This window comes from Hippoglossus stenolepis, chromosome 13 (assembly GCF_022539355.2).
Source record: "Hippoglossus stenolepis isolate QCI-W04-F060 chromosome 13, HSTE1.2, whole genome shotgun sequence".
In the NCBI taxonomy this organism is placed as follows: Eukaryota; Metazoa; Chordata; class Actinopteri; order Pleuronectiformes; family Pleuronectidae; genus Hippoglossus; species Hippoglossus stenolepis.
The window spans coordinates 7,397,078-7,415,492 of NC_061495.1; the positions used below are offsets into that span (position 1 = coordinate 7,397,078).

At 40.2% G+C, this 18,415-nt stretch overlaps 3 protein-coding genes across 3 annotated transcripts; all 3 read right to left on the bottom strand.

The window, feature by feature from the left end:
• Nucleotides 1-4,380: 4,380 nt before the first annotated feature.
• On the bottom strand, nucleotides 4,381-7,743 carry nepro (nucleolus and neural progenitor protein). Its single transcript, XM_035175591.2, has 9 exons — nucleotides 7,604-7,743; nucleotides 7,279-7,433; nucleotides 7,093-7,181; nucleotides 6,314-6,442; nucleotides 6,083-6,160; nucleotides 5,642-5,943; nucleotides 5,359-5,417; nucleotides 5,036-5,232; nucleotides 4,381-4,944 (listed from the first exon to the last, which is right to left on the bottom strand). The coding sequence occupies exons 1-9, from the start codon at nucleotides 7,686-7,688 to the stop codon at nucleotides 4,608-4,610; spliced, it is 1,431 nt and encodes a 476-aa protein (XP_035031482.2). The 5' UTR covers nucleotides 7,689-7,743; the 3' UTR covers nucleotides 4,381-4,607.
• Nucleotides 7,744-8,912: 1,169 nt separating this feature from the next.
• On the bottom strand, nucleotides 8,913-11,120 carry tex30 (testis expressed 30). Its single transcript, XM_035175592.1, has 5 exons — nucleotides 11,078-11,120; nucleotides 10,645-10,881; nucleotides 10,502-10,553; nucleotides 9,773-9,987; nucleotides 8,913-9,135 (listed from the first exon to the last, which is right to left on the bottom strand). Exons 1-5 carry the CDS (start codon nucleotides 11,093-11,095, stop codon nucleotides 8,965-8,967), a joined length of 693 nt encoding a protein of 230 aa, XP_035031483.1. The 5' UTR covers nucleotides 11,096-11,120; the 3' UTR covers nucleotides 8,913-8,964.
• Nucleotides 11,121-11,518: 398 nt separating this feature from the next.
• Nucleotides 11,519-18,303, bottom strand: poglut2 (protein O-glucosyltransferase 2). Its single transcript, XM_035175674.2, has 10 exons — nucleotides 17,864-18,303; nucleotides 15,976-16,181; nucleotides 15,693-15,898; nucleotides 14,699-14,776; nucleotides 14,334-14,506; nucleotides 13,223-13,460; nucleotides 12,825-13,034; nucleotides 12,599-12,688; nucleotides 12,368-12,472; nucleotides 11,519-11,684 (listed from the first exon to the last, which is right to left on the bottom strand). The coding sequence occupies exons 1-10, from the start codon at nucleotides 18,061-18,063 to the stop codon at nucleotides 11,667-11,669; spliced, it is 1,524 nt and encodes a 507-aa protein (XP_035031565.2). The 5' UTR covers nucleotides 18,064-18,303; the 3' UTR covers nucleotides 11,519-11,666.
• Between the last annotated feature and the right edge of the window lie 112 nt (nucleotides 18,304-18,415).

An 18,415-nucleotide genomic window follows, 5' to 3' on the forward strand; every position in this document is an offset into this window, starting at 1 on the left:
GACCGGAAGTGACAGCGTCATCACGTGGGACTGACTTTAAAAAAGGGCCTGTCATCATTTATTTATTTATATTTTTTTCATACTCAGTCTGGTTTTATAAACTGTGTTTGCATTGACATCTGTAATAGCCACTCTTTGATTCTAATAAAGTACTTTAATGACTTAAATTACAGGATACAACAGTGGTCTATTCCACATGTAATATCATACTGGAAACTTTTTGGAAATGACATCGACTGCAAGAAAGTCTGGATGATTACAAATCACAAATATTACCCTGACAATGATGGTGAAATTCAAAAGAGACAGAAACTCTTGCATCTTTTTTTTTTTAAATAGGTTATTTCCTAAAAAGATGTTGAACAATATAAAAATCTTATTTCTAACTCGACTAACAAAAAGGCTATTGAAACCCCTTTGCTAATAAAATAACTTAAATTGTGGAAAATCAAAATAGCTGCAGATTGATTTTCTGTCATTTAATTAATTTGATCAACGAATGATTGTGCCTCTTAACTTCTAAACGGAGGCATGATTCATGAGTGCGCCAAGTAATTTTGATATTTTTCATTCATTAATAGAAATCGCTGGATGTATAGATTGTTACAATATACATCCCTATTTCCTGATCTCAGTAGAAGAGTTTGTTAAATGGGCAGCTTTGAGGTTAGGTAACATGTAGTAAACTGGGTTTATGTCAAACCACCGATGTGTCCTTTTAACAATAAAACAATGAACCTTCATCTTTGGCTAAACACTAGCACTTGTAAAAGCTGTAAGAGTCTTTTGGCTACAGTTTAAAAAATGATAATAAAATTGTGGGCACTTTTCTGTCCTTCTGACTGCTGAGCATGTAGTAAATGCTTGTTTATTGTGAACAGCAAGCACATAACAGCAAATTATGACAGAATATAAGCTTTCACGGCATGTTAGCTTATGATATTATCTGCATAGACATGAGGATATACACCATGGTGAATACATTAATTTGATTGAACGCCATATTTATATGTCTCTTAAAATCATCACTATAGAGAAGAGATCTAGAATAAGACAGGTTCAGTTTCAATTTTATATTTACACGACAGTGAAAAGCCGAGGACAGTGTTAAAGATACTGCCCTGGCCTAGATTAAGACCCATGTTGATATTAAAATGGAGCTTGCTGTAAAGTTTATGTAATCTACTGTGTCTGACAGTACAGGCAATGCAATGTTTTATTGCAATACTATAAAAGAACACACTGTGACCCCGAAGGAGAATACGTTAGCATTGAAAATAAATGGGTGGATGCTAATGGTACAACTGGGGGCTGTTTGGGGTCGTATTTGTAGAGTTGAGTAAAAACGTGTCACTGTGCTCTCCTCTCCCAACAGATTCCGTAAACACACGTGAGCCCGCATGGCCTCTAATGTGAAAAAGAGTATAAAGGTCTGCACATCAGGCATGTTTCTGGTTACTTTATCTTCTTTCTAATGCAGCAGGGGAAATAAGCCATTATACATATAAATATACAGTATGTGTCAGTTCTCAGTTCTCTAGTGTAAGGGACTGATGAGGGGCAGTTTGTACACAGGCTTTTTTTAATGCTCTGGAGGCTTTTTCTCACATTTGTTCTTGGACATAAAAAGAACATCATTCTTGAACATACGCGTGAGTAAAGAATTGGTGCTATATTGACTTGGATACAATACAATGCATAGATATATATATATAAAAGGAGAAGCAAAACCTATGTTGGAAATAATTTCATGAGAAGATTTCAACTCATTTCACGACCTGAATTGGAAGCTAAAACCTGGAATGTGTGGACATGATATATAACATATAGCCTATTTCTTGATATAATTAACAAATTAAATGTACAGGGATTTGTGTCTGCATTAGATGCACTGTTTATATTCAGTGTCCCCTCTCAGGCCTTTATAAGGATTTTGACACTTCACTCATTCAATACTTGTTTGCCCTCATTCTATTCATGGCCTTTATTCCTTAGATTAATCCAAATTTAAACATTAATAATAAATGAATCAAAGTCATTTAACTTAATCAAATATATTAGGATTTGAATTAACTCAATTTAATTGAGTTGATTCAAAAACAAAATAAATTTAATTGTACTAACTTGAATACATTCAAATATACTAATTGATAATAGATAAACCAATTCAAAAACATCTGACTTAATTTAATTGACAACTGAATTAATGAAGTTGAATTAACCATAATTCAACAAAATAAATTGAATTGTATTAAGTGAAAGCATTGAGCGATGGAAACAATGCAGGCTGAGCAAAGAAAGAATGATGATGCACCGGAGTTTGCCACTGTGGGCCCACTTTTCATTGTCCTGTCTCGGTGGTGGTAACGGTGTAGTGATGGTATACACCTCTGAGTATTACTGTTCAGTCCCTAAGTCCTGCTCCGTAAAAAACATACAAATTGAAGTGTTAATGCTCCATTCCCCTGCTGCTATTAAGCAGGAAGGACAATAAACTGAAGCACATCGTATTGAGGTTGCAGACCTGCGTATTCTTACTCTTCTTTTAGGTCACATTATGCCCACAGGCCCTCACTGATGCATCTGCAGAATCCCTGGAGAACCATCCTAATAAATATATGTGCTATTCCAGCACTAAGCCCGAGTGTGTGGAAGCATCTGTTTACAATTATATCCTATTAGATATCTCTCGGCTGCTGCAGCCAGATAATGATGCAGAGCTGAGAAAGACAAAAATCATGATGGATCCATTTCAGACCAATTTACCAAAGCCACCAATTATGTTAGTTCAGAGTTGTTTCTGAGTTATACGACTGATTCTTGTCAGATTACTTCAACATTTCACATCTGATGACTGCTCGCTAGCAACAAATTGTAGTCTCACAATTTGCATCATATCGATTTATCTCTGCAGTTGATGCTAGTCTTTTTTTAATTAATCACATTATGAGCCCATGCAGCCTAAAACAGATGTTATTTAGAAAAGGACAAAGTAGAGGAAAAGAAACAAACCAGATTAGCAGCATCAATAACCACACTAAACAAATAAACCATCATGACGTTATTTTCCAACATTTAGAAACTCAGGTGCATTCAAATTAAACAACCGTTCCATTCTGTCATCATCAGTGCACCTGCACATATCAGCATTTTGAACAGACATTTCGTGTGATATCGATTTTCTCAACTCATGCCAGTGTGCTCTCTGTTCATATCGGCACTCACAGATTCTCAAGAAGACTGACACCTCTGCTGTCTCCAGCTGCCTCTGCCAGGAGCATTACAGTTAACAAGGTTGAGGGAGTCAATCAATATTGTAGGAGAATAATCACTGATTGAGTTGTTTATCATCATCTCCACCAGGCAGAGCTAGAAATCCAGCTGGAGCCACAGACTGCATATAGGCTGGAGCCCCATGAAGATGCTCAGTTTCCTCAGCTGATTTTTGTCCTTGAACAGACAACCAAATATAATACTATTATGTTCAACAACAAGTATCACTGTGGTTTGGCTGTTTAACCATTCCATGAATTGTTTCTGGTATTTGATTAAACCAAGACGATTTCATTTAGTCACATGATATTTCATAGGACAGATTAGAAAGTGTTGACTCCTGCAGCCACAAACATTTAATTTGCACTCGACCATCTCAGTCTCTTCAGTAATATTCTCACAGAATCATAGTAAGCACCTCCATGTTTCATTAAGCTTGCTTATTTGTAGTTTGACCACATGTGGGCAGTATAGGACAGTATGTGCACTCAGTAAACCTGCATAAAATATTTGCTTGAGTCAAACATTGACTGTAGATATCATCTTTCATATGATCTGTGATAAAATGACCAAGATATTTTACCTCATTACTTATTGCTGAGTTGAGTTTATTTAGTATATTTTCTCACTGAGTTGCTATCTATCATCTGTTTACACTGTTTTAGTGTTTACAGCCAGTGTGTACAGTTATCTTAATTTAATACTTTATATTCTCAACATTCATCTTGAGTTGATATGTTATCAGTTATTATAGCAAGTGGTCGGTCCTCACTAGAGACTAAAAGTTATGAGTACAAACTTTGAAGTGTTGTACTGGGTTTATTCCTTCTCACACACCCACGTCACTTGTCATTATTCAGCTAAATGTAAATTTAAATCCCTGTTCACAAAAATACAAAATGTCTGCATAAGATGTATAAGATTACAACATTACTTTTCTGCATTGTCAACCTGCACTTAGTAAATATCAGAAAATCACATTTCTTCTTGCATATGGGAGGTTTTTGTTTCCTATGATTCAAAATACATATTTAAACTTACCATGAATAATGGTGACCATGAATAGTTTAACTGATCCCTGGCAACATTAAATTCACAGACACAGGATCAATAATAAAAAGGTTTTATTACAGCTAAGGCACAAACCCCTTGAACCTGGTATCACACAAAAAGAACTGTTGATCTCCAGTTATATCTCTTAAACTTTTCCTGCTTTGAAAACATCACCAGTTAAAATCTGTTTTACTGACTGAGGTTAAAATCAAGTCACATCCCAGTTTGATCATTCAGAGTCCACAGCTCAGCTGCCCCCCCACTGAGTTTGTTTCAAAGTGTCAAAAACCTACAGACGCAAAAATATCATCTATGTCATCTTGTCCTTCACAGTCAGTGGTCTGAGGTGTCTCCTTATGTGTGGTCCTGCTACTTTGTTCGTCCACTGACAGTCCAGATGCTGATAACTCACACCTTCTGCTCCTCCTCAGGTGTTTCTTTTTTACACCAGTCTTGATTGTTGAAAACCTTAATTGTCTCCTGAGGTAATGAAAACGCGCTCTCCGGCGAGGATTCATCCTCAGGGAGGCAGAGAAGCGGAAGGTTCTCGGCGCCGAACCCCGAAGAGATGAAGCCCAGAGAACTTCCCGTCTGAAGCTCGGCAACTTCCTCTGGACACTGAGCATCAGGAGAAAGATATATTTAATATTCCAACCTCGTCATAGTAGTTCTACCTCAACAACTTCCTATTGTGTGGTGCTGGTCTTACTTGTAGCCGGCAGCCTCCAGGCACGTCATCTTGTGGCACTTCAACTGCAGGAAGGTTAAAAGACGTTTTTCCTTTTTTCTCTGCTGGGATTTACACCATGTGATCAGTTCTTCCAGATAAGCCGCCATGTCTGTGAATGAAGTCGCTTCTCTCACTAGTTTCTTGAATCTTTGTGTCCCGTCTGTCTTGTTAGGTGTCTGTGGGAAGGATTTGTCAAAGGATCAGTACATTGGATGATCAGTTGACAGCACTTAGTAATTAAATATTCTCTAAATAATAAAATAAGTAAATAAATAAATGCTGCATCTGATTTGCTCACATACCTCTTGAAAGTTCCTGAAAGACTCCAGAAATGACTTCATGTCTGTGTCATGAACTAAACCTTGGAAATAAAGACAAGAATAAAAATGAGTAATGTAAATCTCATTAAAAATAAGCTGCTAGATTAAAACAACATTTTCAAACAGTGGGACATTTGTTTCTTTTATCTACTTCTAATTGACTCGAATGAATGAAACACACAACACATATTTTAAGACAGTATCACATTACTGCCCTGAGTAAGTGCTTAATATAAAATACAAATCCATGGATGAAGCTCCATACCTCTTTCAATAGCCACACCCAGATCTTCCCTAACCTTCCCCTTCTGTCCACGTTTCCTGACTATAACAGTAGAACTCTTCTTCTTCTTCTGCGTCTCCTTGTGTTCTTTGGGGTGGGAACCAGGCTTTGGCCTTTCGATCAGTAACAATGCATGAGAGGGACTCAGGAGCTGAGCCACATCTGGGGGCAGGGAGAAGTCTGTGAGGAAGGGCATGGGCTGAGCCTGGGCGACTTCTCTGAGGAACTCCAGGAGCTGCTTGTACAGAGTGGACAGGCTGACCAGGACGCCACGGAAAATCACCCTGATGGAGGCACAGTGACGGGTGGATTTAGATCGTGGGGGGTGTTTTATAAATAAGGACATATCATAAAATATCAGATGCAGACTTTTCTAGAGCATGTTCTAATTCTGCCACTGCAACAATGAGGAAAAACACTCACCACAGACGACTGAGCAAGCTGGTTATCACCAAATTCAAGATAACAAACTCCTCCAATTTCATGTGCTGATGTGAGAGTCTGAAACAAATCTGTTAAGGACATGACTTATTGAAGAGGCGGTAACACTCAATTCAAACAAACAGATCCACATCTTGGGAGGTTTCTATCGTACGTCTCCTCAGGAATGAACAACCACATGTTTTATAACGGTACCACATTTGAAAAGGATACGAGAAAGCTCTGCAGCAGCGGTCCAGCGTGCAGCTCATCAGCTGGGCGGCTCCCAGCACTTTGAGACCGAGCCACTCCAGCATGGGCTGACTGGGAACATCACAGTTACCGGTCTTGATGCCGAGTCCTCTAAAAACACACACACACACACACACACACACAAAAACAACCCTTAATTACTGCTCAATTACTGAGGCAACCAAGCACATTGATTAAACTTGGACTGAAGAGTATTTTTTGTATTTTGTTGTGATGTTGATTAAATAAACGCCCCAATTAAATATATTATTTTTCACACACAGCCTGATGTCTCTAGCTGGTGCGAAAGTACCTCAACCTCGTAGTTGTGCTTTAATGGATCTACGACAACTGATTGAAGTTTGATTTATTTTCACTGCTTGGTTTGTTTTACCGAAAGAACACAGAGGGCAGCAAGTGAGAAAAGGATGAAAGAACTTTGTAGATGTGATTTTGTTTTACTAAGGAAATATGTTCATAATTTTGATTCTTGTTTTTCTTCTATCTTAGTTTAAATATTCCCACTGTCAATATAATTTGTTGTTTTTTGAGTTTTTCTTAGTCGTATTTTAGTATTTATTTTTCTTTATCAACATTATTAATTACATTCAGGAGTATGTGATAACTGTCTCTTTTACCTAGAATGTTGTTGTTGGGTGTTTTTTTTAGGTATATTTGTTTATTCAAATCAATGAATACCCAGTAAACACAACATGATAAAGGGCCCAACCACCACGTGACACTGACCCAGTGTTAACTACCTTTGAATCCTGCTGGGACACAGACAGGCCAGTTCATCAAGAGCCACGTCCAGCTTCATGTTCTTCAGCCTGTTTACACATTGTTCCACCTGGGGCAGAGAAGACAAGATGTGAAACATGGACACAGTGAGATGTTTAACCAGCTGAAGCAGGTCACACATCCTTCACACGTGAGGAGGGTCTCACCTGCTTCAGACCTTTGAGCGTCTTGTTTCCCCGGAAGCTGTTGTTGAGGATGTACAGCAGCTCGTAGAGGACGCGAACCTCCGTCTGAAGAATCTCACTGCGGAGCAGTTTGAGGACCTTCGCGTTTTCAACCAACAGAGCTGCAACGTTTGTACCTGGAAAAACAGCGACGCACACACACATGAGGGAGGATATGAAGGTGCACACTAGCACAGCCCACTGGCACAGCCCAGCCTAGCACAGCCCAGCTCACATGGCCTGGAAGCGACATGACGCAGCAAAGTGAGATATTTATCATATCTTTATAGGACAAACTGCGTGGTACCTGTAGCTGAGCTGAAAGTTACCCGGACACTGGAAACAGCACCAGGGAAGGAGATATTTACTCTGTTCCACGGCTCAGCTGCCATGCTGCTCTGCAGGAGAGACACACACCCGGAAGTGAGCCAGCCAATCGAAGTCCACTGCACAGCGACGTCAGAGTCCGCGTTAAAGGCACAGCTCACAGAAACTGAAGCAACAAATACAGTAAAGTAAAGCTGACTAAAGTAAAGTAAAGTAAAGTAAAGTAAAGCTGACTAAAGTAAAGTAAAGTAAAGTAAAGTAAAGCTGACTAAAGTAAAGTAAAGTAAACTAAGCTAAGCTAAGCTAAGCTAAACTAAACTTCAGTCATAAATCTCAGTCTTCTAAACAGGTCAGATTTTTTTCATCAGGATCCATCAATAGTTTTCTGAGAAATGAAGAACAAAATGTTGGAAGAAAGAAATCTTAAGACATGTCTAACCCTCTCTAATTCTAACAATTTGAGATGTGACTGGCTGTCATGGCAACACAGGACAGGGATGGAGACTTCCTGACTCCGCAGGCTCCCAGGATGTCTCCCCTCAAGTCCCCAGCAGAGGGCGTGGAGGTGCTGGGGACCATCCCTCAGTAGTTGTGGTCCCAGAGGTGAGATGGCATAACAGACGTCTGTAACCATTCACATTAAGTTTAGGATGAGACTCATTCATCACAAAAGGTTTTTAAAAAAATCACATCAAGATTAAAATATTCATATCCGTCAGTATTGATAATTATCAGGATGAATGTCTCAGATACAAACATGTAATAAACAACAAAGCATTTTTTAGATCTGAGGTCGATCACTCATGTGTTATATCTCCTCACTGTGCTTCCACAATGCATAAACAATACATAAATGTGTATGTTTACCCTTTATTAAATTAATATATATGAAAATTATTGTTTTATTGCTCAGTTCTACATTACAACCATATCTGACTGAGCTTTAAATAGCTTCTCTTCAAGCTTCTGGACTGGAAGTCGCTTTGGACAAAAGTGTCAGCTAAATGACATGTAATGTAATGCAACCTGCTGAGCTCACTGACGTGTCCCTTCATTAGATATTTAAACATGAACATTAAACGTCTCTATTCTGTAAATAAATGTAAATATATATTTTCTTTTTTCAAAATGTCAGACTTAAAACTACTGCATCAATGATCAACTTCTGCAACATTCTACATATCCATATAAAACAAGTTGGTAATAAAAATGTGGTTTTGGAGGATTTAAAATAATATCTCCATTAAATTGTACAAAGTTTCTGAAAAAAAAAAGACTCAAAGCGAGTGCACTGTGACAAATATACTTTATTCAACAAAACACAACTAAACAAGGATGACATTAACTAATCTGTGCTTCCTGTTTACTTATCCAGGTAATAACTTGTAGGTTGACTTCCTCCATCACGGACTCCTCTGACCGGCCCTTCACTGTCAGTCCATGGCTGCCTCCTTTTACCCAGTAAACCTCAGTTGGAGCCTTTAACTCTGACACCATCCTGTCAAAAAGCACCTGAGGAAAGGGAGAAAGCAAAATCATTGGTGTGACACATGTCACAAAAAAATAAATACATTGCACAAGCTAAAACTGTGGAATAATCAGAATACAGCATTTCTTAAAATGCAACTCATGCAAATTATTACAGGACTGGGTTTTCCACTGCACACCAATACATGATATCTGCAACTTTAACATAAAGACCAAAAAATATATATACACTATATGGACAAAGATATTGGGAAACCTACACATTACACCTACAGGAGATTTAATGACATCCCATTCAAATCTCACAATCTCCGTTCTAGTTCATCCCAAAGGTGTTGGACGGGGTTGAGGTCAGGGCTCCGTGCCGGCCAGTCAAGTTCTTCCACACCAAACTCACCCAACCATGTCTTTATGGATCTTGCTTTGTGCACTGGGGCATAAACATAAAAGGGCCTTTCCAAAACTGTTCCCACAAAGTTGAAAGCATAGAAAATGTCTTGGTAAGCTGAAGCATTAAGATTTTCCCTTCACTGGAACTAAGGGGCCAAGTCCAACCAATGACAATGGAACTGAATGAAACACATGAATTCGATGACTGAAAGGTGTGTCCCAATACTTTTGTCCATATAGTGTACATTTAAAACAGTGGGGGCAAACTCACCTTATCACACATGTTGTCCCCGGTGCCTGACACAAACAGCACCGGCACGTGTTCCGGCAGCGCCCTGAGATCCTCACTCCGCTGGCGGTGGGCGTGTGTCTGTCCTGGGGGGTGCAGAGGAAAAGACAGGCAGACGACACCTTGCACTGCTCCCTCTGTTCCCTCACTCAGCTGCCGGGCTAAAGCTGCAGCGGCACGACTCCCCATTGACCTGCCTGTGGACACACACACACACGTTTCACAGAGAATAAATCCCAAACAGTGCTGCAACACAAGATTCTTATGCACAATATTACGTTTTTGTGACAGTATGTGATCTTGTGAAGTGAAGAGATTTTGAAATAAAATCTACAACCTACCCAAGGAAATCCAGCAGGGTGAGTCAGTAACTTCAATTAAATCAAAGCTGAAAACTTACTTTTATCATATTGAATACTCTGATTCTACCTCATTCTAGTTTGTATTATTGTAATGGGTGGTCATGCTTAGATTCGAATATTTGTATTATTTTATGACTTTTGATTTGTTTTCGTGTTATTTTTATGTACTTGTGTCTTGTATTTGTGAAGCATGTGGCAATTTTAATTTGAGAAGAGCTATACAAACCAATATATCATTATTAATATAATTACTACATTTAAATGTTATTTTAAAGGGGGACTGATGATGATAATAGTTATTTTATTGCAATGCACACAGACTGTGTGTAAAACACTGTGTAGCACTCACCTCCAATGAACATGTGCTTGATGTTAAACCTCTGCAGTGATTTCAAATAGTCCTGTGAGAGGAAACCACATCTTATTCATGCAGATTCACACAGACCCACAGGATGAGGATGTAAACAGTGTTGAGTGGATGGAGCCCCTCACCCACACAGCGTGGTACACCTTCACTCTGTAGCTCAGGTTCAAAGCTCTGCAGGTGAAGCGCAGGCAGATGAAGCCACGTGAAGCCAGCGCGTGAGACAGAGACACGAGCTGAGAGAAGTTCATGTCTCCACCGGCTCCATGCGTGAGGATCACAGCGGTGTGGACACGTGTCTCCGAGGCGGGGACACACACAGCAGCGTCCACACACTTTGTCCCCAGCTGCACCTCCACTCTGTCCTGAACCGGAAACAAGCGGCACCGTCCATCACAGCCACATTTAGCTTTAAAATCGTTTCTCTTGTGGTTAATGACGCAGTTTGACACATTAACTAAAATCTAAACAAAGTAAAGTGACTGTAACAAACAGTTAAAGTTTGTGTTGTACCAGGATCGAGTCTCTGTTAAGTTCACAAGATGTAATGTTTATATTTACCTCCACAAACTTCTCCATGTCTTCTGCGGTACCTCAAGTGACATTACAGCCGACTAGGGACATCTAGCGGTTGGGAGTAGTTATTACAACTTAAATTTACGACTTTTGTTTCCATTGATTATATATATATATATGATTTAATATATGCATGTATAATATTAAATATATATATACACAGAGAAATCAGGTTTAATGTTGACCGCCAATGTGAAGCATGGTAAGTGTTCATTATAGGGTAGTGACATACAGAGCAGAACATAATATGTGTGTATATATACAGTTTATAGTCCCAATTTTGGATCCTGCAAAAAAACTTTCCTCTAGGTACAGGTTGTCTTCATCCTTTCACATGTTCAGGTCAAGTCGTCTTATCTTGTTCTCTATCTGTATGTGTGAGTGTGTAATATAACAGCAGGAAAAAAAACATACACTTTCAACATGTAAAAAAAGAAATACATTTATTTAAAAAAGATGACCTAAGGTGATATTAATTCATATCACACAGTCATACAATGAATCCACATTTGTACAAATTATTTGGCACTTTATCAGATATGAAGGACTTCTCTGTAAGTGAGTGACAGGTCCATCAGAGTTCATCTTTTGGCTGAAAAACAAACAATAACACTGATGTTAGAATTAGGAGTGATATATATATATATATAGACTTACATGTTACAGAGCTCTGCCCAACTTGAATCTGACCAGACATCCAATTAGGTAGGATCATTGTGAACACAAATGGGTGAACATGGCCTTTAATATAGTATTTTATGTATTTATCATAAATCTAAAAAAAATTATATATTATTTTAAGTGTTAGTGTAACTTTTAGGTGCAAATTGCAGTATTTTAGGAGGAGAATGTACTTTAGGTGCAGGGACATCTTATACACACCAGAGGGAGACAAACTCTTTAAAATTGAGGTATTATCTTGTGGAAGGATGAGGTATTGGAAGCTCAGGTGTAAATCGAACCATCTGTGATGACTGAGTTTCATTGAGCTGCTTTAGGTCCAAGATCCGGCTCCTATCTATTTAATATCTCCTTTATTATATGTCTTATTGCTTTAACATATTAATTCCATTGTTCTGTTAAACTTTATATTGCTTATTGCCCATCTCTTCATGATTATTTTTACATTTGTAGATTCATGTGTTTTGTACATGTGTAATGTAATCAGGGCATCCTTGAAAAAGAGACTTTATTTCCGTTATCTGAGCTACTTGTGTAAGCTGAGATTGGGGTAAAGTCCCTTTGATGCAAGGGAAACATATTTGTGTCCGTTACCCTCGTCCTGTGGCAGGAACATGTGAACAGGTCGTCAGTCGGCTGCTTTACAAGCTCCATGTCCTCACGAACCGCCGGCTCCGTCACCTGGAGTTTGGCATATGCCTACAAGAAGAAAATTAAAGTTACAGAGAGAAATTATGTGAAATTATATTATCCAGAATAACTTCAATAATATTTATCAACAACAATCTAATATACTTTGAGCCCTGGATGATTGCAGCACTGTACCTGGAAAAGTTTGTAGTAGTAACAAAGTATACTGTCTCCCATGAGATGATTGCGGGCAAACTGTTGACCCGCCAGTGCAATTTTCTTTGCCTGAAAGAAGAATTAAAGTGACTTGGTTTCATTTTTTAATCACAACAACCCAGAAGAGCGAAGCCAATAGGGATCCACTACATAGAATCATGCCTGATCAGTTGGTGTTTATACCCAACTGAATAATTATCATCACCTCTTCATCGTGGTCACGGGCCCATTGGATCTTTTCCAGCAGGTCTCCCAGGTCCGCCCTTATTGGGATGAAGTGCTCCCATGGTCGCAGCTCATTGTAGAAGTGCTCGTAGTAGCCCGAGTCCTGCTTTAAGACCACACTGTCTCCTGACAACAGGTACGGCAGCCGATACGCCGCCACCGTACCGTCAATGTTTATCTGGTACTTGTACTGGAGGTGGACATGGAACACAAATTAAAAAAAAGATTAAATGACTTTTAGCAAAATCAGTGCTATATTTAAAATTCAATTTAGCTAACTGAAGAGTCTTTAGCTTGTTACATACTTTCCTCATAGACACTACTTCAATTGAGGCTTTTTGTGCAGATTTAGTTTCTTCAAGGTTTATTTTTCCTTACCTTGAAAAAGTCAAAGAATGAGACATGTTTGACCAGCGGCCCGTAGAGGCTCTCGTCGTGCTTGAAGAAGAAGAAGTTGGTGAAAGCTGCGTCTATCATGTGAGGATGAGCCCTCGATAGCTTGACCAGCTCCAGTCGCTCCTGACGACTGTCCCTCCCCCTCCAGAAGGCCGTGGCGTTCTTCTCTGGCCACGGCGGCCCTGAGTTGGCCTGAACTGACATCATGTCCAGACTTACTCTGTTGAATTGGATGGACACAATGATGAATGTCAAATCTGTAACACACTCATTCATATCAGCATCTGGAACTTTACATGCATGTGTTCATACAGGTGAATAGGACCCTGGTGTCATTAAAGTGTGAGAGTTTCTGCAGGGCTGCATCCAGGCTGTGTCTGGGTTTGCTGGGAGGTTTTTGTCACGCACAAATCAGCCAACTCACACTTCATAAAAATGCATAAGGTTTGCCTTTATACAAGCAGAGAGGCATGAGGAGAAAATAATGAGCGTCCGGACACAGGTTTATTCGAGTTTCATTACTCTGTCTGCACTGTGGCGGTGTGAGGGAGCAGGCTGTGCACAGGTCACCTGCTAAAGAAAGATTGTAACTGAAGGAGTCAATGTTTTATTTTTTGTTTGTGGACAAGCTAAGTAAACATTCATATCCGATTGTCCTGAACAAATCTACCAAACCAACGGAGGCAAAAAAAACAAAACTGTATTATTCAAAATGTCCACAGAATATAAATATAACTGTCATATAAGCTACTTTTCTGCTCCCTGCGACACGGGGTCACTATTAGAACCCACTGTGCAATGAATCCAACCTGACTGCAGGTCCTTTGCTCAATGAAGGAAAAAGCTCAATATTTGGAAACCTGTTTTTTATTCTTTTATACTCGTAAGTATTTGGGTGGATTTTTCCTTTGAGGCTGCCCGCACGACATTCCTGAGCTATTTTTGTCGACTATTACGAAAATGGTGGCTCACTGTACTTACAGGTGGTGATGGGGGGAGTTGATCTGCATATGTTGGTCAGTATGTGTAGACTTTTACTTTTCTACTACACAAGAGTTAATGAATCATGTTGCTTTTGGACACAGAGACTCACCTTCCCATGGTCTCCAGGACAGACTCAGTCAGGTCATACGTGGGCATGACGATATCTTGAGTATTGTTGGAGCCGCACCAAGAAAAGATGGGATGAATCTTGTCACTTGGTTTCCTCTTCTCCAGCGGCCAGTCACCCAGGTTCACAAAGAACTCAATGTCAGGGAGCTGCACCTGGACACAGACAACAACACAGAGAAGAGAACTGGAGTGGGTTCTTTTGAAGGAAAGTGTCAGTTATTACAAAATAATATTAGAAAAATAATATCACAAAATGGAGGAGATACTGTGTGTGCATTATTGAAGACTTGGAATCCATATATAATGACAAATATTTTTGTACAGGCAGTTTAAAGAAGAGCGTACCTTCCTGGTGAGTGACAGGAGGATAGAATCCATAAAGATCCTAAAACCAACATGTTCTCCAAAAGTCTTCACGTAAACCTGAAGGAAATAAAAAGAAGCTTTAAGAACATGAAAGTAACACAAGAATTAACAGTCATGCTTAACTTTAGACCAATTCAAATTTAAAGTCCTATAATAAAATTATAAAAGCTACTGAACCAACATGTCAACAGATCCATCGTCACCTGCTAAGGAAGACCATGTCGTAAAACTGAAAGCTTCAGATAAAGATGTGGTTTCAGACTAGTATTTCAATTATCAAGAACATATTAAATGCGTATTACAGGACTTATATACAAAGAAATAAAAACCAAATAATGAGGAACACATTTTTGTGTTCCTCATTATTTGGTATTTATTTGAGGAACACATTTTTGTGTTCCTCATTATTTAGTCTGAAAACATAATGTAGAAATGACAAACAATGGGAGTAGGAATCCTTGACAACTGATTGCTGATATGTCCAGGTAATGTTTCAGACATAATGCTTCAGACATATCACTGTTGCAGGCACCTGGATTGACGAACACGGTGGAATGTGTGCTGCACAGCCTCAGGCTCTCCTGGCCGACTTCACATTATTCTATGGCCCTAATTACTATTCAGCCCAAGGAACCACGACCCTTTATTACTCTACTTTACTATCCTCTCTCTATTCAAAGGACAAACTGGGGATTTTCTTGTAAAATGACATATGTGTTAATGGATTTCCCTTCTTCACTGTTAAATTAACTACAGATAAATCATTACATTACATTACGAGTATTCATTATCTCCACTCACAACGTTGTTTACTAATGACACCTTCACCCAACCCAAATGCTGATGTATCAGCATTTTTTTAGCCATATTTACACATTTAATATTTCTAACATGATGATTTGGATGTGTACTGCTTATGTTGCTGCTTAGTTTGTCTGTTGTTGGTGGTTGTGGTGTCTCAGGTCCCGTGTACCTTGTTGTCTTTGATGGTATAATGGCAGAGGCTTTGCCGCTGTCCAAAGCGCAGTGGGATCTCCTCAGCGTTACGATCAGGGTCAACACTCTGGTAAAGAGACAGGTCCCTGTCTATCTGGGGGAAGGACTGAGGACAGTGCATGTGGGCCTCCCATTCAGAACCACTGGGCTGGGGACAGTCACAGCCCTCGTGGTAGACTGGGCCTGTGGAGGACAAACAGAAACATCATTAAGATCTTTCACAAATACAAATCAAAACGTATTTTTGAGTCGGGTTCTACCTTTGAGAATGAACGGCGACTTGGAGACATGCTTGTTCTTGAGCATAACGTGGATGTGAAGGTCCGTGTAGGTGGCGTACATTCTGTATCGGACCAGGAATGACCCGTCATGACGATCCAGGACCTGGATCCAAATCCTGGTGAACTGCTCCACCGGAGACACGATCTTCACGTCGAAGGTATTCTCACCGGGGGATGCTGTGAAACTGTGAGGGGGAAGAACATGGAGAACGAGCCCCTGTTAGAATATCTACATTTCAACCTTTGTTTTATTTCAAATGAACTATTGTTCTAATACCCGTTGACTACACTGTAATTGTCACAAAGATCACTCAACGAAAATATAAACAAAACACTTTTGTTTGGTTGTGGAAACCAGCTGTTTCATCGGCTGATCTGAGGCGATCCCTCAGGTGAAGACGCAGGGCGGCGGTCCTGGGCTGGCGTGGTGGGAGGTGGTCTGTGGTCGTGAGGCCGGTTGGATGAACAGCTAAATTCGAAGAAAACGATGTTGGAGGCAGCTTATGGTAGAGAAATGAAGATTCAGTTCAGCATGCCATTTGCACGCTCCCTCAAAACGTCTTAGGCAATAAAGAACTGCACATTGTAGATTGGTCTTTTATTGTGACCAGTTCAAGGCACACCAGGCTCTTGAATCAGCATCTTATCCCTTAAAGGTCAAGTTCTCACTATTAGAGATTTTAACACATGTGTGAACAGAATTTGAGAGAAATCTTAGATCTTTGACTTTAACACGTGAAAAATGGGAGCAGAAGAAAAAGGGTTGTGTTTATTTTTTGTTGTTGCTGATATAATTTCATAGCTTCTTTATTTTGCAATGCTAGTGTTGTGTTTCCTCTACCTGCAGACAACAACAGTGTAGTTTATTGAATGAATGGAGCAGAGAAACTGATCCATCTGGAGACCTAGAGCATGTGTGAAAGTGACACCCACTGAGGGACTATGCATTGACTGGGATACCTTCATTGCACCCGTGGGAGATTTTGGATGAAAGGGTTCGTTGGAGGTTCTCTAACATCTTTCACAAAACAACACAAGTGGTTCAAAGATTTCCTACGATGTCCTTTCTTTGTAATCGTGCTGTGTTGAGTTGTTAATAGAGATTCTGTAACAGGGACCTGTCTCATGGGACCTGGAGGGAGGTTATGTTTCCACCCGTCTGACACTTGGGCCAACTGGGACACCTCAGAGACAACAACACAGGCCCACATGAGACCCGTTTAAAATTGCATAAGAAAAAGTGGGAACATTGGAGGACATTTAGTTTTCAAGGTTGACTATGGTGGCCCTAAAGCGCAAAACACAACAACAAATCAGAAACAGAAACAAGCCTTGTTGATTGTAGGTACCTTCTTTTTTCATTATAAGTTAATGCCATTGTGATTTGTTGTCATGTTTTGTGTTTTGACGTTGTGTTTTGTTTTTGTAATTTCTTTTCTTACTTGCTGTTGTGTTTCCTTATTTGTTGTGCTGTATTGTTTTTGTATTTTCTGTTGTGTTTTATGATTTGACGTTTTGCACTTCAGGGTCATACATAATTAAAAAGATCTAGCCCTCATAGAAACACAAACATTGATGACAAAGTGTTGACAAAACTGAACCTTAATGTGACCTTTATTCATTGAATTAATGATATATTTTCCATTTGTCCAACTTTGTCTGTTGACTCAAACAAACAAAGGTGCAGGGATTATTTTAATTCATATATAATACTTTACTTTGCTCTTGCTGCTCCACACTACAGAGTCAGCTGCTACGTGGAGCTCCTGTAGCTGTTGGACACTGACAGTTCACAGGTCGCCACAACGGACAAAGTCAAAGTTTGGTCCCCAGCAACAGAGCGGCATCGGGCCTGAACGTGACTTACTTCCTCCCGGAGCTGTCCGCCGCCTGGATGTAGAAGAACCGCGCCGGGAGAACCACGTCGGCCTCCAGCCCCGGTCCCCACACCAGCGAGTCAGCGGCACTGGGGACCGAGGCCCCGGGGACTTCCTGTGAGGACACGTCCCGGCAGCAGGACAGCAGCAGAAGCAGCGGCAGCAGCCACGAACACAGCCGGGGACACATCACCGAACCCGGGGAGAGACTCTCTGACTCTGCCGCTGAGAGGAGGAGGAGGAGGAGGAGGAGCAGGAGGAGGAGGTGGAGCTCCTCTTCTCACTCTGCTCCGACACAACGACCCGCCATCTTTAACGCGTCCAGATGTTTAAAGTCTGATGTTTGTCTCCATCAGGAACAACACTATGGGATGTTGAGACGTGTTGAGTGACAGGAGCCGCCTCTGTCTGCTGAATGAGCGGGGGAGGGCGGGACTAGGACACGTAACACGGCGATCCGATTGGTCGCCCCTCCACCCTATTCTGGATTGGATTGGCTCGGTGAGCAGTGGACTCCTGAACGAAAACCTGATTGGACGCGC